General features: G+C 45.4%; 2 protein-coding genes and 1 long non-coding RNA gene across 9 annotated transcripts; all 3 read left to right on the plus strand.

The window, feature by feature from the left end:
- Positions 1-1,377: 1,377 nt before the first annotated feature.
- LOC130196059 (centriolin-like) lies at positions 1,378-2,837 on the plus strand. The gene is made up of 4 exons (XM_056417912.1): positions 1,378-1,565; positions 1,757-1,991; positions 2,296-2,384; positions 2,676-2,837. Exons 2-4 carry the CDS (start codon positions 1,793-1,795, stop codon positions 2,835-2,837), a joined length of 450 nt encoding a protein of 149 aa, XP_056273887.1. The 5' UTR covers positions 1,378-1,565; positions 1,757-1,792.
- Positions 2,838-4,408: 1,571 nt separating this feature from the next.
- On the plus strand, positions 4,409-17,594 carry LOC130196505 (centriolin-like). Of its 7 annotated transcripts, none has more exons than XM_056418726.1 (22): positions 4,409-4,598; positions 4,790-5,024; positions 5,332-5,420; positions 5,712-5,834; positions 8,755-8,922; positions 9,524-9,646; positions 9,848-9,941; positions 10,011-10,180; positions 10,873-10,949; positions 11,057-11,171; positions 11,244-11,299; positions 11,396-11,536; positions 11,885-11,939; positions 13,713-13,823; positions 13,908-13,962; positions 14,073-14,293; positions 14,388-14,509; positions 14,706-14,821; positions 15,274-15,428; positions 15,635-15,715; positions 16,839-16,898; positions 17,161-17,594. In XM_056418726.1, exons 2-22 carry the CDS (start codon positions 4,826-4,828, stop codon positions 17,308-17,310), a joined length of 2,481 nt encoding a protein of 826 aa, XP_056274701.1. In that variant the 5' UTR covers positions 4,409-4,598; positions 4,790-4,825; the 3' UTR covers positions 17,311-17,594. The 7 variants fall into 7 exon arrangements, with proteins under 7 accessions (XP_056274701.1, XP_056274700.1, XP_056274699.1 ...); XM_056418725.1 differs by having other exon boundaries at positions 8,755-8,886; positions 9,797-9,941; XM_056418724.1 differs by having other exon boundaries at positions 4,410-4,598; positions 4,772-5,024; positions 9,797-9,941.
- On the plus strand, positions 11,948-13,474 carry LOC130196507 (uncharacterized). Its single transcript, XR_008832261.1, has 2 exons — positions 11,948-12,775; positions 13,130-13,474. It is a non-coding gene; the product is annotated as an uncharacterized LOC130196507 (long non-coding RNA).
- Positions 17,595-17,611: the final 17 nt, after the last annotated feature.

The raw sequence follows: 17,611 nt of genomic DNA on the forward strand, positions 1-17,611 counted from the left end.
ACTAGTTCTCTCATGCTAAGCGAGCGCTACTGCTCTTATGCTAAGCGAGCGCTAGTTCTCTCATGCTAAGCGAGCGCTAGTTCTCTCATGCTAAGCGATCGCTAGTTCTCTCATGCTAAGCGAGCGCTAGTTCTCTTATGCTAAGCGATCACTAGTTATCTCATGCTAAGCGAGCGCTAGTTCTCTCATGCTAAGCGAGCGCTAGTTCTCTCATGCTAAGCGATCGCTAGTTCTCTCATGCTAAGCGAGCGCTAGTTCTCTTATGCTAAGCGAGCGCTAGTTCTCTCATGCTAAGCGAGCGCTAGTTCTCTCATGCTAAGTGAGCGCTAGTTCTCTTATGCTAAGCGAGTCCTAGTTCTCTCATGCTATGCGAGCGCTAGTTCTCTCATGCTAGCGGCGCTAGTTCTCTCATGCTAGCGGCGCTAGTTCTCTCATGCTAGCGATCACTAGTTCTCATGCTAGCGGCGCCAGTTCTCTCATGCTGCGGCGCTAGTTCTCTCATGCTAGCGATCCTAGTTCTCTCATGCTAGCGATCGCTAGTTCTCTCATGCTGCGGCTAGTTCTCTATGCTAGCGATCACTAGTTATCTCATGCTGCGATCGCTAGTTCTCTCATGCTAGCGGCGCTAGTTCTCTCATGCTAGCGATCACTAGTTATCTCATGCTGTGGTTTATCGCTAGTTCTCTCATGCTGCGCTAGTTCTCTCATGCTAGCGATCGCTAGTTCTCTCATGCTAAGCTAGCGCTTTGCTCATGCTAAGCGCAGTTCTCTCATGCTAAGCGAGCGCTAGTTCTCTCATGCTAAGCGAGCGCTAGTTCTCTCATGCTAAGCGAGCGCTACTTCTTGCACAAATTCCGGATTAAATATGACAAAATCATGAATACATGTTTTAATATTTATTTATTTATGCAATTATACATTCCATTTCTCCCTTAAATTATTTGTAGATGAATGTATTACATTGCATATATTTACATGTCAACAAAAATACAATGAGGGGTTCTACTTGTACTTTGTGCAGTACTGAGCTGCAGACCAGAGAGGAAAGAGTTAAAAACCATTTGCAGGAATCAAACCTCGACCTCTCATGCTTAAGCAAGCGCTCATCTGAGTTAATTTCCCTTTGAGGTTGTTGAACTTGACCCCTGAGTGGCTGCAGGAGCATTGGACTCCTCCCTCTGAGGGGGCGGGTCTTTCCCTGTTTTTAAATCACTGCCATTGGACAGAAGATTTCCCGTCGCTCTGCAGTTCTGCCCTGTGATTAGCTGGAAGGAACATTTCCTGTGTTGATTCAAAGAGAGGGGAGAGGAAGGAAGAGAAGTTTCTAACGGAGAGAGGAGAGGAGGAGGTCAACTGTGAGAGGAAAGGAGGAGAAGAGAAGGAGAAGAGGAGGTCTGCTGTGAGAGGAGAGGAGAGGAGGAGAGGAGGAGGTCTACTGTGAGAGGAAAGGAGGAGAGAAGGAGAAGAGGAGGTCTGCTGTGAGAGGAGAGGAGGAGGTCTACTGTGAAAGGAGAGGAGGAGAAGAGGAGGTCTACTGTGAGCTGAACATTACCCAGCAGCCACGTGTGAGTACACTAATACTTCGCTGTGTCGTGAAGCTCTCAACTGTGTCTATTAATGGACACTTATGTCCCACAATGCAATGCAAAGGAAACAGAGAAGCGGTTGTATTCTCTCTCCTGACCACCAGGGGGCGACTCCTCTGGTTGTAAAGAAGTCTATGCTTCATGTTTTAAAGCTGCATTCTCTCACTAAGCAAGTCGGGATCAAGTCAGACACACATCTACCCAGCATGCATTGCACCCGATCGCCGGTGATGGATTTTGACCAGGACCGGCTCCCCAGTGAAGCTGCCCTCCCCTTGGCTGATGGCCCATGTGACAGGATGAGCGGGAGGCAGAGCGAGCTGGAGGGTCGCCTTGAAGACACGCTGTCACGCATCGCCACGGAGACGCAGGAGATCAAAGAGCTAGAGCAACAGCTGACCGACGGTGAGGAGACGACCAATCAGAGAGGCCCGCTCCACCGGAGCCCTGTGATTGGCTGTCAGAGTGGAGGCAATGTTATATATGATAACTCCTACTCACTCCTTTCTTGTTTCCTCCTCCTCCTGCTCCTCCTCCTCTCCCTCCTCCCCCCTCCTGCTCCTCCCCTTCCTCCTCCTCTTCTTCCTCCCCCTCCTCCCTCTCCTCCTCCTACCCGCCCTCCTCCACTTCTCCCCCTCTTCCTCCTGCTCCTCATCCTGCCCCTCCTCCTCCTCCTCCTCCTGCTCCTCTCCCTCCTGCTCCTCCTCAGGTCAGATCTTGTCTAATGAGTGTCTCCAGAAGGATCTTGATGAAATCATCTTTGGCCTTCAGGAATATCTGAGAGGACTCAGAGAGCAGGTAGAGGCTCGATTATAGTATGTGACATTATATTATGTGATGTTATGTTATATTATATTATGTTATTTTATATTATGTTATTTTATATTAAGTTATGTTATGTATATTTAAGGCCTATATGAAATTAAATTATGTTATATTATTTTATATAATGTTATTTTATTTTAAGTTATGTTATGTATATTTAAGACCTATATTATTATATAATGTTAGATTATATTATGTTATATTATATGATGTTATATTATATGATGTTATGTTGTATGAAGCCATATCATGTGTGTGCTCCAGGCTCGGGGTTCTCTGCAGAAGGTTCTCAGGCTGCAGAATGAGAACCAGAGTCTGCAGCTCCATCTGGAGGTCAGTGAGGGTCACTGCAGGCAGCTGGAGGCCACGAGCAGGACACAAGCAAAGGTCAGAGGGTCACAGGGGAGGTTAGACAGGTCCTGGTAACACACCTGTCTGTCTGCTTCAAGTTTCAAGTTTCAAGTTTCAAGTTTTTATTGTCACATCCCCTTTTATACAAGTATAATCGGTTTGTGAAATTCTTATGTGCAAAACACCCGACAGCAGTAGCAGACTAAAAAAAGAATAAGAATGAGAATAAACTATACAATATCCACACAAAAAAGAAGAAAGTATTAACAATATATATATAAAACAATGTAATAGAATATACATCATGACAATATATATATATAAAACAATGTAATAAAATATACACTTTTTTGAGACAATATATATATATATGTATATACATACAATATATATATACAATATATATATATATAAAACAATGTAATAAAATATACACCATGGCCATAGATATTCACAGAATATGTTCTGGTGTATAGTGTTAATGAGGGTCTCAGTCCTTGTTCAGCAGCCTGATGGCCTGACTGAAGAAGCTGTCCTCAGTCTGTTTGTGCGGCACTTGATACTGCGGTATCGCCTGCCTGACGGTAGAAGGGTGAACAGTTTGTGGCCGGGGTGGTTATTGTCTTTCATCATCCGTTTGGCCCTGGCCACGCACCGCCTGGTGTATATGTCCAGGATGGAGGGAAGCTCACCTCCAACGATGTACTGTGCCGACCGCACTCATGCTAAGCGAGCGCTACTGCTCTTATGCTAAGCGAGCGCTAGTTCTCTCATGCTAGCGGCGCTAGTTCTCTCATGCTAGCGGCGCTAGTTCTCTCATGCTAGCGGCGCTAGTTCTCATGCTAGCGGCGCTAGTTCTCTTATGCTAAGCGATCACTAGTTATCTCATGCTAAGCGAGCGCTAGTTCTCTCATGCTAAGCGAGCGCTAGTTCTCTCATGCTAAGCGATCGCTAGTTCTCTCATGCTAAGCGAGCGCTACTGCTCTTATGCTAAGCGAGCGCTAGTTCTCTCATGCTAAGCGAGCGCTAGTTCTCTCATGCTAAGCGAGCGCTAGTTCTCTCATGCTAAGCGAGCGCTAGTTCTCTCATGCTAAGCGAGCGCTACTTCTTGCACAAATTCCGGATTAAATATGACAAAATCATGAATACATGTTTTAATATTTATTTATTTATGCAATTATACATTCCATTTCTCCCTTAAATTATTTGTAGATGAATGTATTACATTGCATATATTTACATGTCAACAAAAATACAATGAGGGGTTCTACTTGTACTTTGTGCAGTACTGAGCTGCAGACCAGAGAGGAAAGAGTTAAAAACCATTTGCAGGAATCAAACCCTCGACCTCTCTCATGCTTAAGCAAGCGCTCATCTGAGTTAATTTCCCTTTGAGGTTGTTGAACTTTGACCCCCTGAGTGGCTGCAGGAGCATTGGACTCCTCCCTCTGAGGGGGCGGGTCTTTCCCTGTTTTTAAATCACTGCCATTGGACAGAAGATTTCCCGTCGCTCTGCAGTTCTGCCCTGTGATTAGCTGGAAGGAACATTTCCTGTGTTGATTCAAAGAGAGGGGGAGAGGAAGGAAGAGAAGTTTCTAACGGAGAGAGGAGAGGAGGAGGTCAACTGTGAGAGGAAAGGAGGAGAAGAGAAGGAGAAGAGGAGGTCTGCTGTGAGAGGAGAGGAGAGGAGGAGAGGAGGAGGTCTACTGTGAGAGGAAAGGAGGAGAGAAGGAGAAGAGGAGGTCTGCTGTGAGAGGAGAGGAGGAGGTCTACTGTGAAAGGAGAGGAGGAGAAGAGGAGGTCTACTGTGAGCTGAACATTACCCAGCAGCCACGTGTGAGTACACTAATACTTCGCTGTGTCGTGAAGCTCTCAACTGTGTCTATTAATGGACACTTATGTCCCACAATGCAATGCAAAGGAAACAGAGAAGCGGTTGTATTCTCTCTCCTGACCACCAGGGGGCGACTCCTCTGGTTGTAAAGAAGTCTATGCTTCATGTTTTAAAGCTGCATTCTCTCACTAAGCAAGTCGGGATCAAGTCAGACACACATCTACCCAGCATGCATTGCACCCGATCGCCGGTGATGGATGTTGACCAGGACCGGCTCCCCAGTGAAGCTGCCCTCCCCTTGGCTGATGGCCCATGTGACAGGATGAGCGGGAGGCAGAGCGAGCTGGAGGGTCGCCTTGAAGACACGCTGTCACGCATCGCCACGGAGACGCAGGAGATCAAAGAGCTAGAGCAACAGCTGACCGACGGTGAGGAGACGACCAATCAGAGAGGCCCGCTCCACCGGAGCCCTGTGATTGGCTGTCAGAGTGGAGGCAATGTTATATATGATAACTCCTACTCACTCCTTTCTTGTTTCCTCCTCCTCCTGCTCCTCCTCCTCTCCCTCCTCCCCCCTCCTGCTCCTCCCCTTCCTCCTCCTCTTCTTCCTCCCCCTCCTCCCTCTCCTCCTCCTACCCGCCCTCCTCCACTTCTCCCCCTCTTCCTCCTGCTCCTCGTCCTGCCCCTCCTCCTCCTCCTCCTCCTGCTCCTCTCCCTCCTGCTCCTCCTCCTCAGGTCAGATCTTGTCTAATGAGTGTCTCCAGAAGGATCTTGATGAAATCATCTTTGGCCTTCAGGAATATCTGAGAGGACTCAGAGAGCAGGTAGAGGCTCGATTATAGTATGTGACATTATATTATGTGATGTTATGTTATATTATATTATGTTATTTTATATTATGTTATTTTATATTAAGTTATGTTATGTATATTTAAGGCCTATATGAAATTAAATTATGTTATATTATTTTATATAATGTTATTTTATTTTAAGTTATGTTATGTATATTTAAAACCTATATTATTATATAATGTTAGATTATATTATGTTATATTATATGATGTTATATTATATGATGTTATGTTGTATGAAGCCATATCATGTGTGTGCTCCAGGCTCGGGGTTCTCTGCAGAAGGTTCTCAGGCTGCAGAATGAGAACCAGAGTCTGCAGCTCCATCTGGAGGTCAGTGAGGGTCACTGCAGGCAGCTGGAGGCCACGAGCAGGACACAAGCAAAGGTCAGAGGGTCACAGGGGAGGTTAGACAGGTCCTGGTAACACACCTGTCTGTCTGCTTCAAGTTTCAAGTTTCAAGTTTCAAGTTTTTATTGTCACATCCCCTTTTATACAAGTATAATCGGTTTGTGAAATTCTTATGTGCAAAACACCCGACAGCAGTAGCAGACTAAAAAAAGAATAAGAATGAGAATAAACTATACAATATCCACACAAAAAAAGAAGAAAGTATTAACAATATATATATAAAACAATGTAATAGAATATACATCATGACAATATATATATATAAAACAATGTAATAAAATATACACTTTTTTGAGACAATATATATATATATGTATATACATACAATATATATATACAATATATATATATAAAACAATGTAATAAAATATACACCATGGCCATAGATATTCACAGAATATGTTCTGGTGTATAGTGTTAATGAGGGTCTCAGTCCTTGTTCAGCAGCCTGATGGCCTGACTGAAGAAGCTGTCCCTCAGTCTGTTTGTCGGCACTTGATACTGCGGTATCGCCTGCCTGACGGTAGAAGGGTGAACAGTTTGTGGCCGGGTGGTTATTGTCTTTCATCATCCGTTTGGCCCTGGCCACGCACCGCCTGGTGTATATGTCCAGGATGGAGGAAGCTCACCTCCAACGATGTACTGTGCCGACCGCACCACCCTCTGTAGTGCCCTACGCCCAGGGCGGTGCAGTTCCCGTACCAGACGGTGATGCAACCTGTCAGAACACTCTCGATGGTACTGGTGTAGAATGTTCTGAGGATGCGGGGGCCATGTTGAATTTCCTCAGTCGCCTAAGGAAATACAGGCGTTGTTGGGCCCTTTTCACCACGTGAGTGGTGTGCGTGGTCCATGTGAGGTCCTCGGAGATGTGCACGCCGAGGAACTTGAAGCTGCTGACCTCTCTACTGCAACTCCGTCTATGGAGATGGGGTGTGCTCTCCTCTCCGCTTCCTGTAGTCCACGATCAGCTCCTTGGTCTTCTTGACGTTGAGGACGAGGCTGTTCTCCTGGCACCACTGTACCAGTGATCCAACCTCCTCCCTGTAGGCTGTCTCGTCGTCGTCGGTGATCAGCCCCAACACTGTTGTGTCGTCAGCAAACTTGATGATGACGTTGGAGCTGTGCATGGCCGTGCAGTCGTGGGTGTACAGGGAGTAGAGGAGAGGGCTCAACACGCATCCCTGAGGGGCTCCCGTGTTGAGGGTCAGCGGCTCTGAGGTGGTACCGCCCATCCTCACCACCTGGCGGCGGCCCGACAGGAAGTCCAGTATCCAGCTGCACATGGTAGAGTGCAGGCCTAGACCTCTGAGCTTGGTGTCGAGCTTGGCGGGAACAATAGTGTTGAACGCTGAGCTGTAGTCCACAACCAGCATTCGCACACAACAGTTCCTACCTCCAGGTGGGAAAGGGCGGTGTGAAGTGCCATGGCAATTGCGTCGTCGGTGGATCTGTTTTGACGATATGCAAATTGCCATGGGTCCAGCGTGGCAGGCAACATGGAACAAATGAAGTCCTTGACCAACCTCTCGAAGCATTTACTGACAATCGAGGTGAGGGCTACGGGTCTCCAGTCGTTCAGGCAGGTTACCTTGGGGTGTTTGGGGACAGGCACAATGGTGGACATCTTGAAGCTCTCAGGAACAACAGCCTGGGACAGGGAGAGGTTGAAGATGTCTGCGAAGACTCCTGCCAACTGGTCTGCACATGCTCTGAGGCGCGCCCCGGGATGTGGTCGGGACCTGCCGCCTTCCGGATGTCCACCCGCTTGAAGGCTCTGCGCACGTCAGCCTCTGAGATGATCAGCAGGCTGTTCTCCTCGGGCGGCGCTGCCTTCGGCAGGCTGCCGTTCACGTCGAACCGAGCAAAGAATGTATTTAGCTCGCCTGGGAGGGAGGTAGAGGAGTTCTCTTCACCGCTGGTTCTCCTCTGAAGTCCGTGATTGTCTGTAGCCCTTCCACACACCTCTCACGTCATGGCTCTTGAGCTTTTCCTCCACCTTGTTCCTGAACTCCCGCTGGCAGAGCCGATGGTCTTACGGAGGTCGAGCGGCTCTTTGTATTCCGCCATATTCCCGAGTCAAAGGCGGTGTTACGCGTCGGAGTGCAGCGCGAACATCGCCATTTATCCACGGTTTCTGGTTGGGATAACCGAACCGACTTGGTAGGAACAACGTCATCTATGCATTTCTTGATGAACCCGGTGACTGAGGACGCGTACTCACTGACGTTGTTGTCCGACGCGACCCTGAACACATCCCAGTCAGCACGTTCAAAACAGTCCTGTAGCATAGACTCCGATTGGTCCGACCAGCGTTGCACTTCCTTCACAGCGATTGGTTGCTGCTTTAGCCTCTGCCTGTAGGCGGGGAGTAGTTGGATGGAGCGGTGGTCCGATTTGCCGAGCGGTGGGCGGAGGAGGGCTTTGTATCCATCCCGGAAGGGAGTGTAGCAGTGGTCGAGAATCCGCTCCCCCCGCGTGTTGCTTGTTATGTGTTGGTAGAACTTCGGGAGAACTTTCTTCAGGTTCGCTTTGTTGAAGTCCCCCGCCACAATGAAAGCAGCCTCGCGTGTGCCGACTCCTGCTCGCTGATCGCCCCGTAGAGTTCCTTCAGCGCTATGTCCGTGTTAGCTTGAGGCGGAATGTACACAGCAGTTACGGTGACTGCTGTAAACTCCCGCGGTAGCCAGAATGGTCGACACATGAGCATTAGGTACTCCAGGTCCGGAGAACAGAACGACTTGAGAGTATGTACATGACTTTGGTTGCACCAAGATCTGTTTATCATGAGACATACCCCCCCTCCACGATTTTTACCAGAGAGAGTCTTTGTTCTGTCCGCGCGGTGTCTGTCTGTCTGCCTGTTGTCATGTTGTTGTCATATTGTTGTTGACAGAGCAACGAGCACCAGCTGAGACGTCTCAACAGGAAACTACGACAGCTCAGCAGGTCCATGTGTGACTCTGATCAGCTGACTGTAGACCAGCTGACCTCAACCACCAATCAGCTGAGAGCCCTGAACCACATGGTGGAGCTGCTGCACACACACACTCACACACATCAGGTACACACACTCACACACATCAGGTTATGTTATGTCATGTTATATTTTATGTTCTACGTATATAACCCCTACAGAGGAAACTCATCTCCTTCCTCTATCTCTGAGGCTGAGCCCGATGGTTGAGAGTCAGAACGTAGACCGGCCAGTAGATTGAGAGCTTCTTCTTTCGGCTCAGCTCCTCTTCACCAGACGGTCCGGTCCTGTTTTACTGCTGCACCGATCCGCCTGTCGATCTCCATCTTTCCGTGACTCCTGAACAAGACCCCGAGATACTTGAACTCCTTCTCTTGGGGCACTCTGTCCCCACCTGGAGGATCAATCCAACGAGGAGGCCAACTGGACCACATCATCTGCAAACAGCAGAGGGGATTCCGAGACCCCCAAACCTGACCTGCTCCACCCCCAGGCTGTGCCTGGATATCCTGTCCATGAAGACCACAAACAGGACCGGTCGAAAGCCTTCTCCAAGTCCAAAAAGCACATGTAGACTCCCAGAAACCCTCCAGTATTCTTGAAGAGCTGGTCCACGTGTTTTGATGAGTGTAATAATAATAAGATGTTGGGTCATAAAACATGTCTTCTTGCTGCGTGTTGTCTTCAGATCAACCGACATGAAAGAAAACATTCAGCTCCGCTGCAGTCTGGACACACGGTGGAGGAAACCCAGAGACCCAGACTGAAACTAGACCGGACCAGGACCAGGACCAGAGATCCTGGACTTGAAGTGAGACCCTTTAGACACAAACTGTGTTGAAGTATTTGTGTGATTATCAGCTATACGAGCTGGTCTGGAATCTAAAGTCAATGATTAAAGAAGAGATTAAAGATTTTAAAACAAAGAGCATCATGGGAACTTAACCTGGCTCCCTCTCAGGCTCCCAGTCTGGGCTTTCTGGGGACTCAGGACTCTGGTTTGGGTCTGCAGTACCTCGGTTCTCCTGAGAGGCGGCAACAGCAGGACAGACGACCCGCAGGAGAAGGGCCCTGGGTCTACGCACCCCCGACACACTCTGACACAGGTACACCAGGGTCCAGATCCGACTGTAGACCAGCTGTTCAGCTCTCAGACTGATGCAAACTGTTTCCAGCAGCATCCGCCGAGTGGAGGGACAGCGGAGGAGGCAGCGACAGGAGCTGCAGAGGACGCATGCCTCCTCCTCCTCCTCCTCCTCCTCCTCCTGCAGCTGTCTCTCTTGGTCAGACTCCTCTGGTTGGACCGGCCTGGCTGATCTGTAACATCCCAGAACACACAGACACGGTGAGCATTATCTCTCCTGACCACCAGGGGGCGACTCGTCTGGGTGTATAGAAGTCTATGCTTAATGTTTTAAAGTTGCGTTCTCTCTCCTGACCACCAGGGGGTGACTGCTCTGGTTGTATAGAAGTATATGCTTCATGTGTTAAAGCTGCATTCTCTCTACTGGCCACCAAGGGGCGACTCCTCTGGTTGTATAGAAGTCTATGCTTAATGTTTTAAAGTTGCGGTCTCTCTCCTGACCACCAGGGGGTGACTCCTCTGGTTGTATAGAAGTCTATATAAAAGACTTCTCTCTTGATGTATTCCCTCAGTAAACATTGTAAACATGAGTTTATGTCTCAATGTCTAATTTCAAGTCTTCTTCTATACAGCATGATGTCATCATTTAGTACATTATGGTAATTTAGAGTCACACAGACCATAAAGCAGGGTCTGTTTTTTTTATTGTGCAATACAATGTATTATATGTGTATACTGTATATGTGTGTTTATGTTTTTATATATATCTGGAGGTCTTTTACTGTGAACAAGTAACACTGTGTGTGTGTGTGTGTGTGTGTGTGTGTGTGTGTGTGTGTGTGTGTGTGTGTGTGTGTGTGTGTGTGTGTGTGTGTGTGTGTGTGTGTGTGTGTGTGTGTGTGTGTGTGTGTGTGTGTGTGTGTGTGTGTGTGTGTGTGTGTGTGTGTGAGCAGGGAGGCAGGTGTGTTTCTGAGCGACTGGAGGAGAAGAAGAAACTACAGCTGGAAACCAAACAACTGAGACAACACAGGTGACACACACTGAGACAACACAGGTAACAAATACTGCTCACATCATTTTGATTCCTTCTCTGTGTGCATGTGTGTGCGTGTGTGTGTGTGTGTGTGTGTGTTGCAGTGTGATCCAGGTGTGTAACGAGGTGGAGTGTGTGGAGAAAACTCTCCTGAAGAGACGAGCTGAACTCCGGGAGGCGGACCGACTGCTGCTGGAGACTCAGAGCTGCATACACAAGGTACACATACACACACACACACGCACACACACGCACACGTCTACAGGTCGTAACACACATTGTCGCCTCCAGGTGAGCTCTTCTCAGGAGAGCGCCGCCTGTCGGCTGGAGGCCACACAGCACATCAGGTAAAAGCTCACAGGTTGACCTCTGACCTCCAGACTCAGGTAACAGCATGTGATTCATTTTTCATCATCATTATCATCATATGAACTGGTCTGCAGAGTGCTGCAGGAGGAGGTGGAGGTGCTGAGGAGGAGGAGACAGGAGGAGGAGCAGAGTCTAAGGGAGACGAAGGAGGAAGTGAGGAGCAGAGAGCAGGAGTTACTACAACTCGGCAACAAACTTCAGTCAGAGTCAGACAGGTACAAATACTAAATACTATGGACTATATATATACATATATATATATAGATAGATATATCTATATATCTATAGTATATTATATATATATATACGTATACATATATAAATATAGATAGATATATCTATATGTATACGTATATATATATATATACGTATACATATATAAATATAGATAGATATATCTATATATATATATATGTATACGTATATATATATATATAGAGGCAAGGTGTAGAAGTACAAACAGGTAAAGTTGTACCGGGGTAGTTGAATATCTTTTACTATGAAACTGTGTGTGTGTGTGTGTGTGTGTGTGTGTGGGTGTGTGTGTGTGGGTGTGTGTGTAGATTTTCTGTCGTGCTCTCAGACCTCCAGACGTCTCAGAAGCGTCTCAACATTCAGGTAAATTCCTAAAAAGGTATTTTTTTTAATTTCAAAATAAATATGTTTTTTATATATTTGACAGATTTTTATTGTAAATGTTTTTTATATTAATGCAGGGTGTCCGCGGGTCCTTAAAAAGTCTTAAAAAGTCTTAAATTGCTTTTCCTAAAAATAAGGCCTTAAAAAGTCTTAAAGTCTTAAATTCAGATTGGATTGGTCTTAAATTTTTTGGGTGTCATGTCATTACGAATATGAGGCAATCTGTTCCGCCAGGTCCGTATTTTGCTCCGGTCGCTCTGCGGTGTCTCTGGTGTCACCGGGGCCACGCCCCTCCTCTTAAAGGGGCCCTGCGTATTCGGTCCCATCCCCTACAACGTGAAGCATCGGCTACTTTAGAAAACATGGCAGGATGCAAGTTCAACAACGGCTTGAAAAGAACGAGTGTTTCTGGTCACGGTCGGTGAAATGCTTCTGAAGCTGCGTTATGTGTCGTGAGACTTTCCAGCGGTGGAATCTCACGAGCAGAGCAAGAAGCACAGAGACTAGCGAAGGCCGCCAGCAGTCCGCGGGGCTAGCTGCTGCTCCGCCGCTAGCTCCTGCTCCGCCAGCAACGACGTCAACGCTACAACGCTGGAGGTCACCGGAGGAAATCCAGCGCCGTGCAACAAAGAGCTCATCACCGAAGACCAACAGGGCGGCGCGTTCTTCATTCTGTTCCACGAGACTCTGGACCAGACCACCGCGAGCAGACAGCTGGACTTCATGTGCGCTCTTGGTGAAATGACCAGGTCCCGTCAGGATCCTGTGGAGCTCATGGGCCATGACACGCCCAGGACCTACTTCAGCACCTCAAAGTAAGTCTAACATAAATATATATGTATTAACTAACCTCATGTATATGAGTGTGTTTCATATAGTTAAGCTTTACTCATGTGTCAAGTTAATAACAGCTATGCATAGGCGCACTACACATTAATTAGACTAATTAAAAATAGTTTTAGAATGGTAGTAAGTAGAGTGGTGTTTACCTGTCAATATGTCTACATAGTGTTCACTAGGCTCAAGGGATGGCTCACGTTGCTTAATTTGTAAAAATAGTTTTCATTCATATTTATCCAGTCTGACATTAATCTGAAGTGGTGGTGTCATGAAGAGATGTGGTGACTGTTGTTTGGCTAATGTCTGCCTTTTTTCTTTCTTTTTTCCAGGAGAATGGACCAAATGTCAACTGGAAGTTTTTATATTAATACAGTTTGAAAAGGATTGTTTTCCTAGTATATTCACAAAAGCTCAGGAGTAGACATGAACCTGTGCACAAACATCCATCACATAGAGACATAAGAACACACACACACACACATACATTCTATTATGTAAATGAATTTGCATTTTAAAAGCAGCTGGAATTGTTATTTATGTTATTTTATAGATTTTTTTGTTCAAAAGGAACTATGTTGCCTGTATTTTAAAAATATATTTACTTGATATAAGCATTTGTTCATGGGACTTAAATGTTCTGAAAATGTATTAATAAATATAATTTACAACAGCAATGACATTTGTGTTATCCTTTTGCATTACATCATACTGTTAATTTTAAACAGACATCAGTGTGTTTACTTTGAATTAGTTTATTTAGATTAATGTATATTTCCATCGTAAGTTAGGTCTTAAATTTTATTTCGACGTCTTAAAAAGTCTTAAATTTCACTGGTTTATTCCTGTAGACACCCTGTTATGATTCTTGACTTATTTTAGTTATCTTTACTTGTTTATTGTGACCTCCTGCAGGAGGAGCAGCAGGAGCAGAGGCTGCTTCAGTGGAGGGAGGAGCACCAGGCAGCTGTGATGAGGGTGGAGGAGGTCAGAGAGGAGGAGCAACGGCTACAGAGGAGAGTGAAGGTGAAGGAGTTTAGCAGGAGGTGAAGAGGAGGTGAAGGAGGAACTTGCCTTTTGTTTGTGTAATAATATAATAACTTCATTTAGGAGCTGCTGAGTCAGAGGAGAGAAGAAGAGATCAGAGTCACCACACATAGAGCAGGTAACACACGCACACGCACACGCACACACATGCACACGCACACGCTCTTGAACTTCCTCTCTGTGATCTCGTGTCCAACATTGTGTTCAGCGTGTTGTGTTTGTGTCCAGAGCTGAAACACCTCCTCCAGGAGCTGCTGGTGGAGCAACAGGCGCTGGAGGGGGTGAAAAACAAACGCACCCAGAGGCTCCAGCAACTTCACAAGGTGAAGGAGCAGCTGGACAAGAGGGAGGAGGAGCTGGACAAGAGGAAGGAGGAAGTGGACATAATGAGGGACCGAGGGGATGAGAAGAGGGAGCTAAATGAGTCCCACAGAAAGACAGAACTGCAGGTTGTTGAACTCTTTAAAGTCACATGAAGACTTTTACATCCTCAAGAGCCGGAAACACACAAACCTGATGTGATGATATGTTGATGTGGAGCAGGAGGTGGAGCAGGTGGTGGAGAAGGAGATGGAGCAGGAGGAGCTGAGCAGGAGGAGGCAGGAGAGGAGCATCCTGCAGGAGCAGTGTAAACACCTGGAGGCTAGAAGGAGGCACGCTGAGAGGTAAACACACCGACTTCCTGTCTGGAGGAATATAGATATATATGTAGATAATTCAATATATAGATATATGTAGATGTAGATATTTAGATGCAGATATATATATATTATATACAGTATATAGATGTAAATATCTAAATATGTACACGTAGATATTTAGATATTAGGATGTACATTAAAACATGCTGCTGCGTGTCAGGAGTCTGTTGGCGGTGGAGGCGGAGCTCACTAAACAAAGGGAGGAGCTCAGCCATGCCCAACTCCTCCAACAGGAATTGGTCAGAGATGTGACAGCCAATCAGGAGCAGCTGAACGGTATGAAACACTTATTATTCAAATTATAACGTACAAAATGTATGCAAAGACAGTAATAGCACAATAAGTCATAAAGTATCATATACAGTCATAAAGTATCATATAAAGTATCATAGACAGTCAAAGTATTATAAAAGTATAAAGTATCATATACAGTCAAAGTATCATATAAAGTCAAAGTATCGTATAAAGTATCATATAAAGTCATAAAGTATCATATAAAGTGTCATATAAAGTCAAAGTATCATATAAAGTCATAAAGTATCATATACAGTCAAAGTATCATATAAAGTATCATATACAGTCATAAAGTATCATATAAAGTATCATATACAGACAAAGTATCATATAAAGTATGCACTTGATCATATTCATAAAGAAGAGCAGAATACGTTCACAGAACCAGAGAATATTGATCTGATAATAATGATTGGTGATCAATACTCTCACAGCTGCAGTGAGTGGGCTGGAGAACAGGGGGCATTGTGATCCATCAGAGGAGGAGCCAACCTACAAGGAGGAGCCTCAGCCAGAAGAGGAGGGGCTAGTTGAGATGAAGGAGGAGCTTCGAGTGAAAGAGGATGAAATAAAGAAGACTGACAAGGAGGTGAAGCATAAATACTATATAAATATATGTGAACATATATGTGATTACATATGTACATATTATATAAGTATATACATATATTATATATGCATACTTGTGTACATATATATATTATATGTATATATATTACATATTTTATATATATATATATGAGAACATGTTTTCATCCCAGGACACCCATGTGCTTTGTGTGTGTGTGTGTGTAGGAGGACAGCAGGGAGGAGTCAGAGGAGGATGAATCTTTCTACCTGTCTACCGATGGTCTGAGATCAGCCTTTACTTGTGAGGTGAGTCTGACCTCAGACCAGTTTATACTTTAAATACACAACATTAAATAATTAAAGCTGCGAGCAGCGATGAACGGGTCCTCACTCATCAGCGCCAGTCGGGGGACACCGGCCCGCTCGGCCGAGAACACAGGCCCACCGGTCGGACGTTTTACCGTTTTCTCACGTAACGCTGATTTTCTTTTCGCCAGTAGGTGCCGCTTGTTAATATCCTCAGGCCGTGAGTTGTAACAAGCGTGAACAGTTTGGGGCAAATTCAAGCAAGTACAGTTCAGCCACTAGGTGGCGCTGTGACTACGTGAACATATTAATGCATCACATCATGTGTCTCTACATGAAGTCTAGACCGCGCCATGTAAACTTGTCATTTTATTTTTTTAACAGGTGTTCCTGACAAATTCAAACGTTTCTTCATGTCAATGTGTTCAGGCCTTGACTGGCAATATACATGAGTATTTGATGAAGGACTGGATCAGTTTAATCAATAGTCTATAACATAACAAATAACAGCAAGTGGGCGCTTATTGGGGTCCACATTACGTCAAATAAAGGTTTGTGAAAAGTCACCATTCTCCTCACTGTTCATCTTTAAAGCCTTGAGATCATCCTTGAACAAAATTGAAGTTAATCGGGCAAGTTTTGAGGGAGGGTCTCGTATAACGGTAAGAAATGACAAAAACAGACGAAATACGCCCAAAACACCCACATTGGGAGAATTACTGTAGCGCTCCCTCGTGTTCAAATTTCATGAAATTATGTGTGCATGTTACAGGATGCAATGTGCATATATACTGCAAGTTTGGAGTGATTAGTCCTAATAGTGTTGAGGTTATGAGCATTGAAGAGCAAAACACGCCTCTAAGAGGTTCATTGGGCCATATAATCTTAACACAATGAGATATCAAAGACGTTTGATACATAGTAGGTGATACAGCTTAAATAATGATGTACATAATATTTGGTTTTAATCTGACCCAGCGTGTGGGAGAACTGGCCAATTATATGTTTTTCACAAAATTCAAAATGGCGGTAAATTTAAGTAGGCGGGGCTTAGGGGTCAGAGGCTTTTTAGTAGAACAGGTCCAACTGGACGTGTGTGAAGCATGTGTAAACATGTTTACAGGAGACGTGTGAGGTGGAGATGCAGAGAGAAGAACTGAGACAACAAGAGGACCACCTGAGGGTGAACATGTGATTCTTTACTCATGTTATTATTTACTCTTCAACAGGTGATTATTTACTTTTCAATATGTGATTATTTACTCTTCAACAAGTGATTACTTACTCTTCATCGTGTTATTATTTACTCTTCAAGATGTGATTGTTTACTCTTTAGGCTAAGCGACATGTTATTATTTACTCTTCAGAGAGAGTAAAGAGACAGCTTTAGCCTCGGTTAGCACAAAGGCTGTTAGCTCAATGCATTAACTCCTCTTTGGCTTCAGGCTCGTCTTCGCTGCAGTTTGCGGAACCAGGAAGAAAATCTGAAGGAGAGAAAACTGGAGACACAAGAGAGTCTTCAGGGACTCCGAGACCGAGTGGACACGCTGGACTCACTGTTCACACACACACACAATGACACACACACACAATGACACACACAGTCCATTTAGCAGCTGTTCTGGAGCTTTCGAGGAGATCACATGAACTCCTCTTGGTGTGTGTACAGTGTGTGTGTGTCTGTGTGTATATTGGTGTGTGTCCACGATTGAGCTGGAGACCGCGGTGCATTCAATAACGTGAAAAAACATACTTTTACTGTGTAAATGTTCCCGTTGGTTTTACTGGTGAACAAAACAAACACACCTGCCGATTTTGAAAGATCTTTCAAAATCTGATTTTGAATTAAAAGGTAAATAATAAATTGCTTTATCTCTGAGTTTCATCTGTGAAAGG

The sequence above is a fragment of the Pseudoliparis swirei genome, chromosome 7 (genome assembly GCF_029220125.1).
Source record: "Pseudoliparis swirei isolate HS2019 ecotype Mariana Trench chromosome 7, NWPU_hadal_v1, whole genome shotgun sequence".
In the NCBI taxonomy this organism is placed as follows: Eukaryota; Metazoa; Chordata; class Actinopteri; order Perciformes; family Liparidae; genus Pseudoliparis; species Pseudoliparis swirei.

What these genes read in the sequence shown, in the direction of transcription:
- LOC130196059 (XM_056417912.1), top strand. Translation starts at nt 1,793, where the DNA reads ATGCATTGCACCCGATCGCCGGTGATGGATTTTGACCAGGACCGGCTC. An exon ending in AGAGCAACAGCTGACCGACG is followed by an intron (nt 1,992 to 2,295) that starts GTGAGGAGACGA and finishes GCTCCTCCTCAG; the next exon opens with GTCAGATCTTGTCTAATGAG. An exon ending in TGAGAGGACTCAGAGAGCAG is followed by an intron (nt 2,385 to 2,675) that starts GTAGAGGCTCGA and finishes TGTGTGCTCCAG; the next exon opens with GCTCGGGGTTCTCTGCAGAA.
- LOC130196505 (XM_056418724.1), top strand. Translation starts at nt 4,826, where the DNA reads ATGCATTGCACCCGATCGCCGGTGATGGATGTTGACCAGGACCGGCTC. An exon ending in CACACACTCACACACATCAG is followed by an intron (nt 8,923 to 9,523) that starts GTACACACACTC and finishes TGTTGTCTTCAG; the next exon opens with ATCAACCGACATGAAAGAAA. An exon ending in AGAAGGAGGCACGCTGAGAG is followed by an intron (nt 14,510 to 14,705) that starts GTAAACACACCG and finishes GCTGCGTGTCAG; the next exon opens with GAGTCTGTTGGCGGTGGAGG.